Source organism: Amia ocellicauda, chromosome 11, assembly GCF_036373705.1.
Source record: "Amia ocellicauda isolate fAmiCal2 chromosome 11, fAmiCal2.hap1, whole genome shotgun sequence".
In the NCBI taxonomy this organism is placed as follows: Eukaryota; Metazoa; Chordata; class Actinopteri; order Amiiformes; family Amiidae; genus Amia; species Amia ocellicauda.
The window spans coordinates 27,331,208-27,350,807 of NC_089860.1; the positions used below are offsets into that span (position 1 = coordinate 27,331,208).

General features: G+C 42.2%; 1 protein-coding gene across 2 annotated transcripts; it reads right to left on the reverse strand.

Annotated features, from left to right (window-relative positions):
• Positions 1–6,679: 6,679 nt before the first annotated feature.
• trappc3 (trafficking protein particle complex subunit 3) lies at positions 6,680–11,661 on the reverse strand. 2 transcript variants are annotated; one of them, XM_066717243.1, is made up of 6 exons: positions 11,473–11,661; positions 10,681–10,728; positions 9,215–9,312; positions 8,545–8,644; positions 7,981–8,163; positions 6,680–7,599 (listed from the first exon to the last, which is right to left on the reverse strand). In XM_066717243.1, the coding sequence occupies exons 1-6, from the start codon at positions 11,512–11,514 to the stop codon at positions 7,480–7,482; spliced, it is 591 nt and encodes a 196-aa protein (XP_066573340.1). In that variant the 5' UTR covers positions 11,515–11,661; the 3' UTR covers positions 6,680–7,479. The 2 variants fall into 2 exon arrangements, with proteins under 2 accessions (XP_066573340.1, XP_066573341.1); XM_066717244.1 differs by lacking the exon at positions 10,681–10,728 and having other exon boundaries at positions 11,473–11,660.
• Between the last annotated feature and the right edge of the window lie 7,939 nt (positions 11,662–19,600).

Consider the following 19,600-nt stretch of genomic DNA (forward strand, 5'->3'; position numbering starts at 1 on the left):
ACCTCGGTTGTAACGAGTGGTTATTTCAGTCAAAGTTGCTCTTCTATCAGCTTGAATCAGTCGGCCCATTCTCCTCTGACCTCTAGCATCAACAAGGCATTTTCGCCCATAGGACTGCCGCATACTGGATGTTTTTCCCTTTTCACACCATTCTTTGTAAACCCTAGAAATGGTTGTGCGTGAAAATGCCAGTAACTGAGCAGATTGTGAAATACTCAGACCGGCCCGTCTGGCACCAACAACCATGCCACGCTCAAAATTGCTTAAATCACCTTTCTTTCCCATTCAGACATTGAGTTTGGAGTTCAGGAGATTGTCTTGACCAGGACCACACCCCTAAATGCATTGAAGCAACTGCCATGTGATTGGTTGGTTAGATAATTGCATTAATGAGAAATTGAACAGGTGTTCCTAATAATCCTTTAGGTGAGTGTATATATATATATATATAATGACCTATGTATAATTTTAATGGTAGGTGTATTTTAACAGTGAGAGACAGAATAACAGCAACAAAATCCAGAAAAATGCATTTCAAAAAAGTTATAAATTGATTTGCATGTTAATGAGGGAAATAAGTATTTGACCCCTTCGACTTAGTACTTGGTGGCAAAACCCTTGTTGGCAATCACAGAGGTCAGACGTTTCTTGCAGTTGGCCACCAGGTTTGCACACATCTCAGGAGGGATTTTGTCCCACTCCTCTTTGCAGATCCTCTCCAAGTCATTAAGGTTTCGAGGCTGACGTTTGGCACTGGCTAGGCCACTCCAGGACCTTAATGTGCTTCTTCTTGAGCCACTCCTTTGTTGCCTTGGCTGTGTGTTTTGGGTCATTGTCATGCTGGAATACCCATCCACGACCCATTTTCAATGCCCTGGCTGAGGGAAGGAGGTTCTCACCCAAGATTTGACGGTACATGGCCCCGTCCATCGTCCCTTTGATGTGGTGCAGTTGTCCTGTCCCCTTAGCAGAAAAACACCCCCAAAGCATAATGTTTCCACCTCCATGTTTGACGGTGGGGATGGTGTTCTTGGGGTCATTCCTCCTCCTCCAAACTTAAAGGGAGTGCTCCTAATCTCAGCTCGTTACCTGTATAAAAGACACCTGTCCAGAGAAGCAAATCAATCAATCAGATTTCAAACTCTCCACCATGGCCAAGACCAAAGAGCTGTCCAAGGATGTCAGGGATGTAAGATATTATTTGTTAGAATATATTTTTCTACGGGAAATTCTATATCATCTGGTTTGGTAGAGGAAACAGACCTCCTCCCTTTTATCTAAGTTCCCTGGTAGCCCTGGTAACCCTATCTTTATGACCAGAGACCAAAAGGGACCTGTCCTCTGATTGGCTCCTAGCCAAATTCAAAATGACCCCCACTTCTAAATTACTTTAGCATAAGGCATGGTGGTGGCAAAATGCTATTGGTTGGAAGGAAACCTTATAAAAGGGAAAACAAAGAGAATTTGAGTTCTCTTAACTTCTTCATCCTGCAACGAGACACAAGACAGAGCTGGAGAGGAGAGACAGAGAGAGACACACCGCTTCCTGCCTGACCAGACTGGCCTATAAGCTGTACTGTGAGGAGAAAGAAGAAAATGGGTATTATCTGTTTCTTACTGTAATCCAGCAGAAGCTTAATATTACTTATTTTCAGTAATATAATTGAATGATATTAGTTTCCTATTTTTGTCAAAATAAATGATTATTGCACATCTGTGACTTGACCGCATCTTCCCTCTAAAAAGAATCTTAAAAGAGAAACCAATTGACCTATGAGTTTTCAGTTCAACTATTAATTTAGATTGACTGAAAAACCAAGCATTCCAAATTCTCTTACAGGGACAAGATTGTAGACCTACACAAGGCTGGAATGGGCTACAAGACCATCGCCAAGCAGCTTGGTGAGAAGGTGACAACAGTTGGTGCGATTATTCGCAAATGGAAGAAACACAAAATAACTGTCAGTCTCCCTCGGTCTGGGGCTCCATGCAAGATCTCACCTCGTGGAGTTTCAATGATCATGAGAACGGTGAGGAATCAGCCCAGAACTACACAGGAGGATCTTGTTAATGATCTCAAGCCAAGGAGAGGATCTGCAAAGAGGAGTGGGACAAAATCCCTCCTGAGATGTGTGCGAACCTGGTGGCCAACTACAAGAAACATCTGACCTCTGTGATTGCCAACAAGGATTTTGCCACCAAGTACTAAGTCGAAGGGGTCAAATACTTATTTCCCTCATTAACATGCTAATCAATTTATAACTTTTTTGAAATGCGTTTTTCTGGATTATGTTGCTGTTATTCTGTCTCTCACTGTTAAAATTCACCTACCATTAAAATTATAGACTGATCATTTCTTTGTCAGTGGGCAAACATACAAAATCAGCAGGGGATCAAATACTTTTTTCCCCTCACTGTAATATACACTCACCTAAAGGATTATTAGGAACACCATACTAATACTGTGTTTGACCCCCTTTCGCCTTCAGAACTGCCTTAATTCTACGTGGCATTGATTTAACAAGGTGCTGAAAGCATTCTTTAGAAATGTTGGCCCATATTGATAGGATAGCATCTTGCAGTTGATGGAGATTTGTGGGATGCACATCCAGGGCACGAAGCTCCCGTTCCACCACATCCCAAAGATGCTCTATTGGGTTGAGATCTGGTGACTGTGGGGGCCAGTTTAGTACAGTGAACTCATTGTCATGTTCAAGAAACCAATTTGAAATGATTCGACCTTTGTGACATGGTGCATTATCCTGCTGGAAGTAGCCATCAGAGGATGGGTACATGGTGGTCATAAAGGGACGGACATGGTCAGAAACAATGCTCAGGTAGGCCGTGGCATTTAAACGATGCCCAATTGGCACTAAGGGGCCTAAAGTGTGCCAAGAAAACATCCCCCACACCATTACACCACCACCACCAGCCTGCACAGTGGTAACAAGGCATGATGGATCCATGTTCTCATTCTGTTTACGCCAAATTCTGACTCTACCATCTGAATGTCTCAACACAAATCGAGACTCATCAGACCAGGCAACATTTTTCCAGTCTTCAACTGTCCAATTTTGGTGAGCTTGTGCAAATTGTAGCTCTTTTTCCTATTTGTAGTGGAGATGAGTGGTACCCGGTGGGGTCTTCTGCTGTTGTAGCCCATCTGCCTCAAGGTTGTACGTGTTGTGGCTTCACAAATGCTTTGCTGCATACCTCGGTTGTAACGAGTGGTTATTTCAGTCAAAGTTGCTCTTCTATCAGCTTGAATCAGTCGGCCCATTCTCCTCTGACCTCTAGCATCAACAAGGCATTTTCGCCCACAGGACTGCCGCATACTGGATGTTTTCCCCTTTTCACACCATTCTTTGTAAACCCTAGAAATGGTTGTGCATGAAAATCCCAGTAACTGAGCAGATTGTGAAATACTCAGACCGGCCCGTCTGGCACCAACAACCATGCCACGCTCAAAATTGCTTAAATCACCTTTCTTTCCCATTCAGACATTCAGTTTGGAGTTCAGGAGATTGTCTTGACCAGGACCACACCCCTAAATGCATTGAAGCAACTGCCATGTGATTGGTTGGTTAGATAATTGCATTAATGAGAAATTGAACAGGTGTTCCTAATAATCCTTTAGGTGAGTGTATATATACATATACATACATATACATGTACACACACACACATATACATATACACACACATAGTTGGACAGTGACACAATTGTCATCATTATGGCTCTGTATGCCACCAGAATGGATTTGAAAGGAAACGATCAAGATTTAAGTGTGTTTAATCTGAAGTACTTACATCCAAATTGGGTGAACGGTGTAGGATTTACACCCATTTTTATATGTGGTCCCCATAATTTAAGGGGCTCAAAAGTAATTGGACAAACTAACAATCATGACTTAAATTGTGAGTTTCAATACTTGGGTGTAAATCCTTTGCAGTCAATGACTGCCTGAAGTCATAGACATCAGCAGATGCTGGGTTTCTTCCCTGGTGATGCTCTGCCAGGCCTGCACTGCAGCCGTCTTTAGATCCTGTTTGTTCTTGGGGCGTTTTGCCTTCAGTTTTGCCTTAGAAATCAAAACAAACCAATCAGAGAGATAGGAGGAGGTATGACTTTTTGGCCACAAGGCTGAAAGCCACTTCTGACCAGACAGTAGATGGGTTTACCAGGGTCCCACTGTTTTCTGCCAATTCTGAGCTGATGACACTGCTGGACATCTTCCGATTGCGAAGGGAAGTAAGCGTGATGTGTCCTTCATCTGCTGCAGTAAGTTTCCTTGGCCGACCACTGCATCTACGGTCCTCAACGTTGCCAGTTTCTTTGTGCCTCTCCAAAAGAGCTTGGACAGCACATCTGGAAACCCCTGTCTGCCTTTGTGCCTGGGAGAGACTTGCTGATGCAGTATAACTACCTTGTGTCTTGTTGCTGTGCTCAGTCTTGCCATGGTGTGACTTTTGACAGTAAACTGTCTTCATCAACCTCACCTTGTTAGCTGAGTTTGGTTGTTCCTCACCCAGTTTTATTTCTCCTGCACAGCTGTTTCTGTTTCAGTTAATAATTGTGTTTCAACCTACATATTGAATTGATGACCATTAGCACCTGTTTGGTATAATTGTTTAATCAGACACCTGACTATATGCCTACAAAATCCCTGACTTTGTGCAAGTGTACCTAGAAGAACTGATGCTGTTTTGAAGGCAAAGGGTGGTCACACCAATTATGGATTTTAGATTTTTCTTCTGTTCACTCACTTTTCATTTTGTTAATTGATAAATATAATCTATTAATGTGTCCATTTTCAAAAGCATTCTTACTTTACAGCATTTTTTCACACCTGCCTAAAACTTTTGCACAGTACTGTGTGTGTGTGTATTTGTGTATATAAACTGCTCAAAAAAATTAAAGGAACACGTAATCATCACAGTATAATACCAAGTCAATTAAACTTCAGGGATATCAATCTGTCCAGTTAGGAAGCCTAAGCGATTGTGAATCAATGTCACCTGTTTTGGTGCAAATGAAAGTGACAACAGGTGCACTGGAGAGGCAACAGCAAGACAACCCCCAAAAAGGGAATGGATCTGCAGGTGGTGGCCACAGACAACTGCTCTCTTCTTATCCTTCCTGACTGATTCTTCTCTAGTTTTGCATTTTGCTAGTGTCCTTGTCACTACTGGTAGCATGATGCATTAACTACAGCCCATTCAGGTTGCACAGGTAGTCCAGCTCCTCCAGAATAGCACATCCATACGTGCCGTCGCAAGAAGGTTTGCTGTGTCTCCCAGTACAGTCTCAAGAGCATGGAGGAGATACCAAGAGACGTGTCGTTACACAAGGAGAGCTGGACAGGGCCGTAGAAGGGTATCGACCCAGCAGCAGGACCGGTATCTGCTCTTTTGGATGAGGAGGAACAGGAGGAGCACTGCCAGAGCCCTACAGAATGACCTCCAGTGGGCTACTGGTGTGCATGTTTCTGACCAAACTGTCAGACTCTATGAGGGTGGCATGAGGGCCCAACGTCCACACAGACCTCCACGTGCTAGCCAACGGTACCCTGACTGCCGTTAGGTACCGGGATGAAATTCTCAGACCCATCGTCAGACCTTACGCTGGTGTGGTGGGCCCTGGGTTCTTCCTGGTGCAAGACAATGCCCGGCCTCATGTGGCCACTGTGTAGGCAGTTCCTGGATGACGAAGGCATTGATGCCACTGACTGGCCCTCACGTTCTTCAGACCTGAAAACAATTGAGAACCTTTGGGACGTTATGTATCAGTGCATCCGCTGCCGTCAAGTAGCGCCACAGACACAGTGCAGGAGCTCACTGATGCCCTGATCCGGGTCTGGGAGAAGATCCCTCAGGACACCATCTGCCGTCTCATCAGGAGCATGCCCAGACGTTGTCGGGAGTGCACACAGGCACGTGGGGGCCATACACACTACTGAGTCACATTATGAGTTGCCGTGATGAAATTCACACAAGTTGGAACAGCCTGTGATATCAATTGTTTACTTTGATTTTCGGTGTGAGTTTGAATCCAGCCCTCAATCGGTTGGAGATTTTGGTTTCCATCGACTTTTGTTACGTCATTTTGTTCTCAACGAATTACACAATGTACAGTAAAGTTTTTGATCTTTAGTATATTTCGTTCATCGAGATTCGATGTGTGATTTAAGTTTTCCCTTAATTGAGCAGTTTAAACATATATATATACACACACAAAAGACATTAAAATAAATGCTCATATGCTTAAGCAAGCTTCTTACGTGATCTTATATATTCACAATTTTAAATGGTTATTTTTCAACAATCAAAAAAACTAAAACATACAAACAAACAAAAAAGCACTGTACATGCACAGCTTAAATAGGTTATGCTACATTCCTGTGTACATTTGTTTATGGAAGATTAGCCCCTATTCTTTTTCCATGTCGATCTGGATTAGTGTAATCCCTTCCGTTTTACTAATCTAATGGAACAATGAATGTCCTTTTAAAAACATACTTTTCTGCTGCTCATTATTAAATTGTTACAGACCTTAAAGAAACACTGAATGGCATGTCACACTGAGGCCTTCTGGCTAAGAAATTAAAAGCAAAATTAAGACAATGTTCTGTTTGAATCACAAACAACCACACACCTAAAAAAGTAAATGAAGAAAACATTTCAAGAGTTCAAAAGATTTTATTAAATCTCCCCATAAAGATCTGGAGAAATAAGTTAAATAGCCTTGGTAAGGTCTGTACATGATCTCTTTCACAAATAGAGGTGGGGGAAAAAAAAAAATACAATGAAATTAAATATGAGACTAGGAATGCCTTCTGACTGATTTAAAAGTTCATCTATATATCGGTAATATATATATTTTTTCCTCAGAAGTGCAACTATATATTCCTTTGTTTGAGATATTCGGAAGCAATGGAACCATCATGCACACGATCGATTGATTTAGAGATCGATACCAGAGGAGACGGGGGGGAAAAAAACACAAACTATATATATATAGATATATATAGATATATATCTATATATAAATATATATATATATATCTATATAGATGTCAATATATACATGAAATAAAACAAGAACACTGTATTAATCCAGGTGGAACTAATCTCTAAAACAGAGCTGTGCAGAATTCCAGGGCTCCAGGGGCCAGAGGGCCACAGGGTTGACATTTATCTAGTGTTTCAAAGTGCTTCATTGGGAGAAAAACTGCTGTCAAAACTGGTCCGATTACCAAGATTTGGCGATTTAAAAACAAAAAACAAACGCATGTAGAGCTGTGGCCCTTGGGGGACTGGAGCTGTGCAGTGCTTCTGTAACAGAGCAGTGAGACAGGCCTCACATCACTGCGCTAACCCCTTCAGATCGCTACATAGGCCCAGCCGTTCAACCCCCAGCCCGCACACTCTGCCTCTCTGGTTCCGCCCACAGTTCTGCTCTTTACCAGCTGCCCCACATCAGTCGTCCCCGGCGGGCAGGTTCTCCTCAATGCGCTTGATAAACTTCATGCGTATCTCTGTCACGTTGTCTCCTCTCAGCGTGTCCTGAGCAAACCTCACATCTACAGACATTTGGACCTGCAGCACAGACAGAGGAGGGGGGAGGTGGTGAGGGAGCAAACCAGCACATGTAGCTGAATATTCTGTCCTTCAAAGTATCCGGCATCTCTAATTTGTGCAAGCTCTGGGGAAACTTGTTCCACAGAAACTGCAAGATGGGTGGCTGACCAAAAGGGCTTACAATTATTTCAGATTTCCCACACAACCTCAGGCATACTGCAATCTCCACACACACATTTTCAGAGTCACTCGCCACACAATTGTTTCTCGCTATGTCAAAATACTACAGCCTGGCTAACTCCCACTATGTCACAACAGCGTCCAGACCATCCAGCTCCAACAGGAGAACAAAGCTGACCGGCACTTCACTCTCTGTTCACGTCCCATCCCAGTACTCACCATCTCCAGTGCCCCTCTGAGCACCCCGCACAGCAGGTTGGAGTAGACCAGGGCGTTGTGGTTGTCGGGCAGCTCCACAAAGTCCACCAGCGGGTTGCTCTCCAGGATGAGCGAGAACTCGTCGCCAGCAGGGCTCCAGTTGGTCACACTCGGGGTGATGCCCAGGTACATCTTGAATGCCACCTGCCCAACCAAGTTACATGTTACAGAACGCGGATGGCGAATGTGAATTTTGTGTGCGAGCGGTTTTCGGGACTGTTACAAAACATGTCAGTATTTCAATGGCGGGAGGGAGAGGAACAGCTTGGAAGAGCCTAGTCTTCACTAACATGAGTTTTTGCATGAATCTGTATGCCGGGTACACCTGTAAATGGAAACCGAGCATAACTATTAGCCCGTGTTTTAGTAGCATACTGATGTTGCAATTGGTAGGTACCTAGACAAAGATTTTTATTTTTTTTTGCATGCAAGGGTCCATGAAAATAGTGGATAAGTATGGTAAGAGAACAGGACAACGATAATGACCTCTTCTAAAGGTTTTTAAGAATTTAAAGTTTCCCTTACCTTTGCAATGACATCTGCCGTTTCTCTGAAATCGTGACACCTTCCCACGCTGGACCTCGCCAAAAAGTCCTCGATCAGACGCACCCCGATATTATATCCCCTGAAAGAACCCAGGCATGTTTTTACAACTCGGCAAATCTATATTTTACTAATATCATTTGTTGCATGATATACAAAATCTTACATTCCTTGGCCAATAGGAAAAAATAAATAAATAAAAGTTTGTTTGGACTTCAGCAGCCAAGACTCTCAACTCAGTTTGCTTTACAGAAGCAGCTCTAGGTGGTCTTATGTTTTATTAAGCAGCCCTCACAGTCTGAAAATCTGGATCTTCTTTGATCACCTATAGCATCATACTTTTTGATGTTTGCTAGCTGTGCAGTAGATGTATGTACTTATTTATTAATACACAAAAGGCAGTTTAATAATTTCTAGCACAAACTTCTGTTCTGTTCACTGAAATCTCTGAAGTTAAGTGGCTACACGGACTCACTCAGCACCCTGAGGTTTGGGTATGAGACTTGGTCACATGCATGACCCTTTTGATGTCTTTTTAAAAAGCCTGTTGCGTTACTCCTGTCATTGAGGGAATCCGTTTAACTACAGAGGGTTGAATGTGGGGGCTGTTGAGGTGTGCTCTCAAGAGGAACAAAACATCCAGTCAACTCACATTTTATCCAGCTGTTTATTCACTTCTTCATCATTTTCATAATCCTTGCACAGCTGTGTCACCAGTGCTCCGTATGTCAGTGTGAAAAGCTCCGAGTTCTGACACAGAGAGACATAGTAAAGCATTTCAGCATCATTCAAAATGGCAAAACTGTACTTTTTTATACATATACATACACACAAACCTGGATATATGTATTTATACAAGTCCTTGTGTTGTATTGCATATTCTACATACTGAAAGAACTCAAAGCTTTGAGTACTCCACTCTCCCTTGATATTTTCTTAAATCACTATCTAGGTTTCTGTAGTAATTGAATGGTTCTAAAGAGGGAAGAACATGCAATAAGAATAAAAAAGATGCATCTAAACCCTGGGAAATGCAACAACAACAAAAAACGAATTTCGTGAAAGGCAGCTCATTATATAATACGTGTTTTTTTACATAAATATTATATTGGGAGTTCAAAATAATATGTTGTTTGAAGTGTGCTTTGTTTAAAGTAAATATTAATTTTCATTAAAAAAGTACCACCGGTATCTATTGCCGTGCTCCATTAGACCAATACAAGGAGCCAGATTGCACAGACAAAGCTTTCAGTTCGAGTACTAAGACTTTCACCTGAGCGTGCTCTGAAATCTGGACAGGTGTTGTTATGAAGATGGCTTGTGTATTCCTCTTCACAACACCGTGCCACATTAATGCACTTCCAGGTCAAAGATTCTGCAGCCCTCCGGACCCACTTTCGGCAGTGGGAGCAGAAACGGATCCAGGCTGACCTACACTGACCCAGGCTGCTGGCAAACCCACCTCCGGACTAGACTGGCTCTAATTACAGAGTGGCTAAATGAAATAAACCTTAACCTTTGCATGTGTAGAAAGGGGATTCTGAAATGTCCTACTGTACAGTGTGCTGAACGCTCCTCCTACAAAACAACAATGTAAAGGTACACTGCAAAGGTTGTAGTGCAGCTGTAAATAGAGCATCTTGCATGCATTGGGTTCTATGTTTAGCTACACCTGGTTGGGTGTCTCCTGCACTGGACAGACCTGTTTCACCATTTTAAATATGCCAATAATAATCCACAATGCATCTGCTGACTGAAGTGGATGTATAAAAACAAAAAAAGACCCTCAGAACTACAATTTGTGAATGCAGAATATTGAAAGGTTAGGTAGTTGTGCCAAGGAGGGACATGCTTGTTATTGCTAATGTCAGAGCAATCTCTCTCCATTTATTGAATGACTAGCTCGTTGTAATGCAAACGAGAGAAAGCAAACAAAGAAACCAAACAATACTTTGCACCTTTCCAAAGTGGCATGGCATAAATCACTCACTATAGGGGCACCTGACACGACAACCATCGGTCACTGGATATTTGCATTACTCAATAACACCCATCTACCTCACAGACAGACTGAAGACATGCCTTATTCAGAGTTAACAGACAAAGGTGGCAACCTACCATGAGATGCACAGATGCAGAAGGTGAAATAAATGGCAAATACCAAAGCTAGAGAATGAGAGGCGGGCGGGAAGGCAGGCAGGCAGGCAAGAGAGAGGAGAAAGACATCATCAGGTACAAAATGAAGTGAGAGAGAGGAGAAACACAGAGCACATCCCATACACACAGACCAGGCTGCCGGTCGTCATCATCATCATCATCATCACTGCCACAGGGCGAGGGGGGGACCCGTGAAAATGCGTTATTAACAGTTCAATGACCATCAGTCACTCAAGATGTGGATGTTAGCTGGGAAGAGGCTATTTCAAAAGCAGACACCGAAACCTCCCAAGAAAAACGTCACTCAATTACGTTTTGACGGATCTGTGTTTATGTGCGTGAAGGAAACGGCAGGTGAGACACAGATCCCCACAATAAGGAAGCAATAATGAAGTTGCCAATCCCTAGCATTATTTTTTGTTGTTGTTGTCGTTTCTTTTGTTTGATTCGTGTATTTCAATCATGCAACAACATCCCCATGCTCGCCTACAGCACACATACAGTAATGCAATGACTGGATGTTGTTTATTTCCCTAGCTGGATATTGATACTAGGAGCCTGTTGTAACCTGTGGCCTAAAACATTAAACCTAGACAGTCTGTCATGTTTAAACAAAGCAAAACATGTGCGTGTCAGTAGCTCCTCGCAACTGAAAGTCCGTGCATGTTGACTGTTTTTTTTTTTTAAATAAATGCCTTTAAAATCAATGACTGATCCGGCCAACGCATCTGACAGCCGGGCGCAGCTACTCACCATCCTCTTGCTCTCCGTGCCGCGGTTTGCCTGCCTCGACATCCTGTATCGTTTTGGACTCCTGGCTGTTAATGATCCTTTATTTAAATGTTTATTTTTAATTAGGGCACCGCCGTTGCCGAACCGAAAACAGATCTGCTTTCCGTATCGCCTTCCTCTCTCCCTGCTTAATTTCCTAACAGGAACCGGAAGGCAACATTCCCGGAAGCGTATACGTAGTTCCGGGAACCGATAGTTGCTGGGAAATGTAGTTTAATTCCCGGAACTGTAAGCGTCGCTGATGAAAGCTGTAAGAAGTGTGCGGTTAATCTGCATGGGAGGACATGTGTGTCGTAAACCCCAGGTGGTTAGGGGAGGAGCTGGGGATGTTACAGTATTCTCCTGTAGTACTGCTTCTGATTTACATATACAAATGCTGACTTTCATGCTTTCATGGCACTAACATATCTGCTTTTACTCTACTGTTACTATCCTAGATAATGTTACGCTCTATCAATTATGCATACTATCCCAAAACTAAGTTGTTCTACAAATGCACAGACTCATGTACAAACTATCATCATGCTAGCCTGCATAATACCATACCTGCTCTATTTGAATTCATGTTCTGTAATTCTTAATGGAACCGCCAGGTGGCATTGTTGCTTCACCTACACTGTAAATGTTGAGCTCCTTTTATCACCGAAAAGGTGCTTTTTCAGAAAGGTGTTACCTTGCAAAATAGGCTTTGCGAAATCGAGACATTTAATACTTTCTCGACAGCATTTTAAACTGGACATTTTCTGCATAATGCATTTATTGTGTATTGTCTATCTTATTTTTGTAACTTAACTATAGCCTAATTTTACATTACAAATGTGCTTGTGAATAAGAATATTAGGAATGTAAACCATGCTCAGGAGGACCTGATATTATTGACCCAAATTGCAAAGCACACTGACTTTACCATAAGTGTATAGATTATTTTACTATTGTACACTACACAAAACCATATTCCAGCTCACTCAACTAAACAACCCATCTGTCCACACTGCACCCATACACCAGTGTTTCTCAGTCACTGTGCCATGGAACCATGGTGTACCAGCGGGCATGAACAGGTGTGGCATGGAATCACAAGAAAAATAAAATAAATACATCCAAATTACTCTTAATTACAATTACACATAAGCTAACCTTAATAAAAGCCTACATTTACTAGCAATGCTAACTCTAACCCTAGCCTGGACCAAAATGTAACTCTAATTTTAACACTTAACTTCATTCAAATGGTAAATCTAGCTAAATGGATCAAATAATCAAAAAGGAAAGAAAGAAGGTGAAAATTACAGACATGACACATGCACAAAGCTGCTGATACTGAGAACATTTTAAAATCATATAATGGCTGATGGCTCTGATTAGAGAAGCCTGTTCCATTTTTATTCCACTTCATGGACTGTTTCTTTTTTTATTTATTTCTACATTTCTTTTTCAGAAGCAAGGTAAAAAAGGGAATAGTAGAGTACACCACATCCTCAGATTATTGCACTTTGAGAGGGAAAATGGAAAGTTTAGATCAGAGTTGCTAGGACACAAATCTGATAAAGACCAACCAGTGATTCACAGACTTTACCACTTGGCAAGCATGTCAGGCCTTCAACCTTTCAGCAAGGATAGTAAAATAGGGTCAGGAGTAGAGAGATGAAAAGATGTATACTGTTAGAAAAGATCTTGAGAGCTGTGGAGCTGTAGCTTTAATCAGCACTTAAGGAGAAAACTCAATTAATGCACTACACTAGATAGAAAACTCAAGTAGTGTGCTGCACTTGATAGAGGGGATAAAGATCACATAAGCCATATTAACTGGGGTTTTTAAATATACTCTGTACTACAGTACACTCTGTTCTATATGATCATTAAACCGTGGTTGTTTCAATACGAAAGCTGCAGCAGGAACGTTTTTATTCTGCCCGTGTCCCAGTGTGTCCACGCAACAAGACTTTCTAACCATTAGATGCTAGTGTTGTATCAGCTTCGTTTTGTGCTGAGCATTGGGTTGCACACGCACACAGATGCACACACACACACACACACACACACACACACACACACGCACGCACGCACACACGCACACACGCACATAAACCAACCCACACACACGCACACGCACACACACGCACACACGCACACACACACAGACACACGCACACACACACACACACACACACACACACGCACGTACACACACACTCACACACACACACACACATGCACACACGCACACACGCACATAAACCAACCCACACACACAGACGCACGCACACACACACACACACACACACACGCATATAAACCAACCCACACACACGCACACGCACACACACGCACATAAACCAACCCACACACACACACACACACACACACACATTATCTCCTTCTAGACCTTCTTGTTTGGATGGCCCCTGTGGACCATTCTGATCTTCATCATCGACATTTGTATTGCATTGTCTGCTTGATTAAATTTATACTTTTATTCTTTAGAGCAGTGATGTCACTCTAGTTCCTGTTTACAGTATGTCATATGTTATGTGTTAGCATTTGCAGTTTTCCTTGGATGAAGGATCCTGCTAAATGGCTTGGCGAGGAATGGCCAGGTCCTCTCTATGCAAACAGCAAAGGGGTAATCTCTCAGCACAGGAGCTCTGTCGCTAACTGTAAATTAAACAGCACCTCCAACTTCCCCCAAAGCCCCCCAGTGAGGCTCCAGCCAGGCTTAAACAAAAGGATACAGGTGTTTATTATACCACTGCCAATCACATGTCTCCCTATCCCATTCCAGCCTGCTCTTCTCCTGCGGTCCCCTATCCCCTAAATAACAGGAAAGGCTGACACATGATTTAATACACCCAGGAGGCCTATTCATCACCTTAGGCTGGATGAGGTCAGTGGCCTCTTTAGGAATAAAATATCACAAGAGTGTCTCTGCAGGGACAGTAGCTTCTACTAAACTTTTTCTTTTTCTTTTTGGTCCTTCATGGCAAGACAGCAACAGGGCATGTGCTGTTCTTTTGTTCTTACCTGCTGGCTCAAGCCACAGCAGCTTTCGTTGATGAAAACACGCACGCATACTAAGACTCAGACACACCTGATGTATTTTATTCACGTCATCGTTTAGCCTGAGAATGGGAGACACTAGGCAATCCGGGCAAACTAGAGTGAACTCTGCTTGCCCCCTGGTGTGCTTGCATGGTGCATGAAGCAAAATCCCAGGAATGCCTCACGTTCATCTTCTAGTGTGGTTTAAAAAGATGGAGCACATTGTGAGGAGTGATAACTGTAATCTCCTGCACAGAAACTGTATCAGATTAAATTTGTGCTGTTGCTTTAAGAGGTTTCTGAAAAGAAAAAAGAAAACCCTCCAAAACCATGACATTCGATCAGATCTTAATGACGCAAGACCCTTGTGGGACAGTTTGTTCTCCGCTGAATCCAATTCTTTTATGTTTGCTTTCCTTAAATCCCACTATTGGATTAAAAAAAACACCTCTGATTTTCTCCGAGGTTGATGGGAGGATGCCAGCTGATGTGCGCCGTGGAAGGGGGTGTCTGAACCCGTCAACGTCTGGACTGAGAACCTTACAAGAAGAAAAATGAAAAGGTCAGAGGAATCCCAACATGAAGAGAAGTCAGACGTGGTTGCCAAAGTGTGTCTGTTCTGATTCGTTTTATGTAGAGCACTTAATTCGAATATAATGGGAGCCGAGGGACTGTGTATTCTAACACTATTATTCTTTTTTTCCCATCATGTAGTCCTAATTCAGTTCTTTGACTTTTTTTCCCTCTCAGACAAGAGGATGGAACTGTAACCCATCCATACTGAGATCAATAGACGATGCCAGCACAGATGACCGAATGGCATTTCATACAAATAAAAATAAATCCAAAGCACACATCTACGACTATGACCAAAAGGTTATGAGAGCACAGAGTTAATGTTCTTTCTTGGACGTCACAATTTCCAGAACTCGAAATATTTTGCGCACACTGCAAAACCTCAAACTGATCAACTTCGTAAAAGGCTATATTGTGAAATTGTGGCTGCCAAGAAAGAACCCTTGACCCCTCCATGTTTTCAAAGCCAAAGTAGATTAATAATATAATAATACTGAGTGTTCATCTCCATTTTCTTGCTTAATCAGTTTAAATTATAATATTGTGTATATACACAGAAAGATGTGTAAGGACGTGCATGTGAAAGCAAAGCAGCTGTCAAAACAACGCCTGTCTCATTGGATTGTGGATACTGCTGCTATGGCTTTTGAGTCGGCTGGCGTTCTGGTACCTGAGCACCTGGTAGCGCATTCGACTAGAGTTGGGACTTCACCGTGGGCCCTTTTTCAAGGTGCCCCTTTGATCGACAGCGGCTGCGAGCTGGGCTTCACCGCACACGTTTTTCGGTTCTACAGATTGGAAGTGAAAAGGTCAGCTTCCTCTATTGGGAATCCAGTGTTGGCTTCAGTCAAGCCTCAGTAGCCATGTGGCACAGGCTCCTGGCCATTGCTTGATCTATTTGTCTGCTACCCCTGTTGTTGCATCCTGGTAGGCGTTGGTCTCGGATGTCGCTTTACATGAACCGCTCCCTTCCTCATTCTGGTCCCCTGGTCAGTTGAGTGTGTCTCTTGTCGGGGTTGGTCTGCCAGTAGAGTGTAACCGTTGTCCCTGCTCTCAGCCATATTGAATGGGTCTTCAAGTCCCTGTAGGTCTCTGTTTTCTCCTGTCGCCCTTCAGCTATGACTTCCAGTTCCAGTTGCTCCTGGTTATATAAATAATGCCCGGTAGAGCTGATTATATTCTGCTCCTGGGGCTGTTCATGTGGCCATGCGGGTGCTGTTGCCCTGTCTATCCTGCTCTGTATACAGTTTCTTTGTGTTTAGTGGATGCTGCTCAGGTACTGTTGCCCTGCCATCCCGCAATATATATAGTTAGTTTGAATCATGTCAATACTGATGTGTGTTGAGACACAGTGCAGCATGCCCATGGCAGTGCTCCTGGCTATGTCTGCTACTGTTGTCAAGCAAATGTGTACAGGCGCTGTTGCCCTGTCTAACACCTTAAACTGACAAACCCATCTTTTACCTTAAAAGGACACCAGATCCGTGTGCTTCTCTTTAATCCCATGTGTACTCTCCACTGCTGTGTTGTTTGCCAAGTGTTTGATATCCTATGAAAGCTGAGATTCTCAGCTTTCTAACAATGTGAAGCATTCTCTGATGTGAAAAAAAAAAAATTATACCCCCCCGCATTTACCCCCCCCCCCCTGCCCACTGCATTCTAAAATGGTGGGGTGAGGGGATTCTTGGTCTGAGTAGGAATTCAAAATCTCTGAAAATATTGACAATTATGACATATTCTGGAACCACACAGTCTACTGATCAAAACAAGACCATCCATGTTTTGGTAGAAGAAACACATACTGTTAGAGAGCTTAAAATGTCACAACGGAAATCTCTGTTCAGTGGACATTGTGTCTCGCTCCTGTCTTTTTTTATCGTATAAAGGGTTCATGCTGTTGCTTGCCCCCTCAGTTCAACATTAACATTTTTAAAGGGTGAACATTGTGTCCACTAGACATCGTTGATCACACCATGGTGTTGCTCCTGGTTTAGAGCAAGTACAGCAGGCATGTGTCTGCTCCTGTTGTCAAGCGGATGTTGCTTAGATGCTGTTGCTCTGCCATCCATCTATGGTTTATTTATATACATATATGTATTTTCTCCAACCACAATGGACATTGTGTCTTTTTCTGGTAGTGTCTGACGGTAGTGTGCAGAGCTGTGTTCTGCCCTGGCCAATATGGTTGGCTTTTATCCCAGCCTGACTGTTGCCCTTGCTACTGGGGCAGTTCCAGGTGTGGCCCTAGGGGGACCTAACCCAATGTATCCTTTTGTAAAACTTATTCTGCCCTCCTCTCTTGCAACGAATTGGTTATATATTAACCCATCCCCCTTTGGGTAGCATTCTTATTTTCAGATAACTGGGGTTGCATTCATAACCTATAATTTTTTTGGCACAGTCTGCTGTTATTTGCAATCTTCAATGGAAAACAATAAAACAATATATCCTTAGCAAAGTGCTTCCTCAGCATTCAAAGAAAGGGAAGGAGAGCTAGGCAGAAAGAATCCTGGACTGGACAGAACAAAACCTAATTGTGTTTGATTTCAAGCACAGTGGTCAAGGGCATTTGTCATTGCAGGATTAACACATTTTAATTAATCAAAGCAGCACCTTACCATGCGCCACTCACTTCTAGCCCAGGACACCGGCGTTAAAATGAGGTCTCATCTCTCGGTCCTCTATCTGTTTGAAAATATTACTCTCAGATTCATTTCAGTAACTGACTGTAAGGGAAACATGCCAAGTTCTTGAGTCTCATCAGGGTGAATATATATATATATATATATATATATATATATATATATATATATATTAATTCTATAGGTAGTCAAGAATGCCATGTTTGTGCACAACATAATTTCATGGCACAAATGCTGAAAATAAGACTGTAAATGATGTAGTGTGTTATAGAATGCATTTGAGATTTTGGCACTTTTTTTTTTATACCTGTACTATTATTTTGGTTTTAGTTCTTCAATCTGTTTAATAATGCCATATTCAAAGGAGTTTTACATATCATTGGAACTATATTTATATATTTTTTGTATTTCTTATCTAATGTCCTGTTTTACAAGAAATGTCCTGGGGAACTAAACGAGCAGCAGACTGGCCCCCTGCCGACCTGCAGCCCTAGTCCAATTGCATAAATCAACTCAATTGATTAAATTAAGTACAACGTTCCAGCAATTAATTAAAATTGTGAAACAAACTGTTTCCTTCAGTATTGCACTAAGTACCACAACACCTTCAAGTCAATACACTAAATAAGAGACAAGCTGATGTGTTCAATACCTTATTCTTTGTTGAAGCCACCGGTCCTGGAGTGGCACAGTGGCAATTTCTATTAGAAACCTGTTCTCAGACAATTCCTCATTTCATCAAATTAAATCAGAATCCATAATGGAGAAAAACACAGAAGAGATCTGAGCTGATCCTCTGTCGCTTAGGTCAGGTCAGGGCTTTGCAAAGTGATCCATCTAGAGAGGTATGACTAAAACATTGGATCGAGAAATCGATACACAGAGGAAAACGTGCTGAGGAAAAAAAAGCATACATAAAGCATGGCTGCACTTCAAAGTCGTCTAAACTACTGTCAAAAGGGGTGGGGTGTCTTCCTCATGTCAGAATAAACTGAATGAACTGTCAGAATAGCTTCAGGAATTTGATCAAATATATCTATATAATTAAATAATAATAATAAAATAAAGTGATGACGTCTGTGGACTGCACAAGTGTTCTCTGGTGTTTTGGAGCTGAAGCTCAGACAAGGGCACCAGCCCCCACAACAGACACGGATAAAAGACAGCACCGCAATTAACAGCCTACGTCTTGATGGCAATTAGCGGAACAATAAGAAGACCGATGACAGATACAAGACTCTCATATCCAGTTTCATGCCGTCTGATGCAGTTTATATCAAAATGATTTCAGCAAATGGGATCCAAGCAGACGTTGTAAAGGCAGCCAGAGTGAAAAGCAAGAAATGATGAAAGGAGTGTGAGAGGCATGAATAAAGCATGGGGACACTGACATGATTTATGACAAAGGCAGGGAGAAGAAAAAACGAACACAGGCGCCTTCACAACCTGTGTTTTTACAGGGCTTTGGAGTCCAGACTTTCAGTTTGGAAATGAAAACATTGGGAACCTCCAATCTGCCTAAAAGTTTTACTGTTATTATATTCATCCTCAAGCTTTGGCTGCAGATAGTGATGATTAAACTGCTTCTATATGTACAGACAGGTCCACTATGTATTGCTCACTGCCAGGGTATTTCTTTTCTTTTCTTTTCACAGCAAAAAGTAAATGAAGTTGGTTTTATTCTAAAAAATTAGTAAAATCATGCTTTAAATGTTTCAAAGAAAGAGGAAACAGAATCTTGATATATATATAACAGTACAGATTTTGTATACAACAAAAAATAAGGATGCTCTCACTGATAAATCAGAAAGCTTGAAGGCAGCCAACAAGCC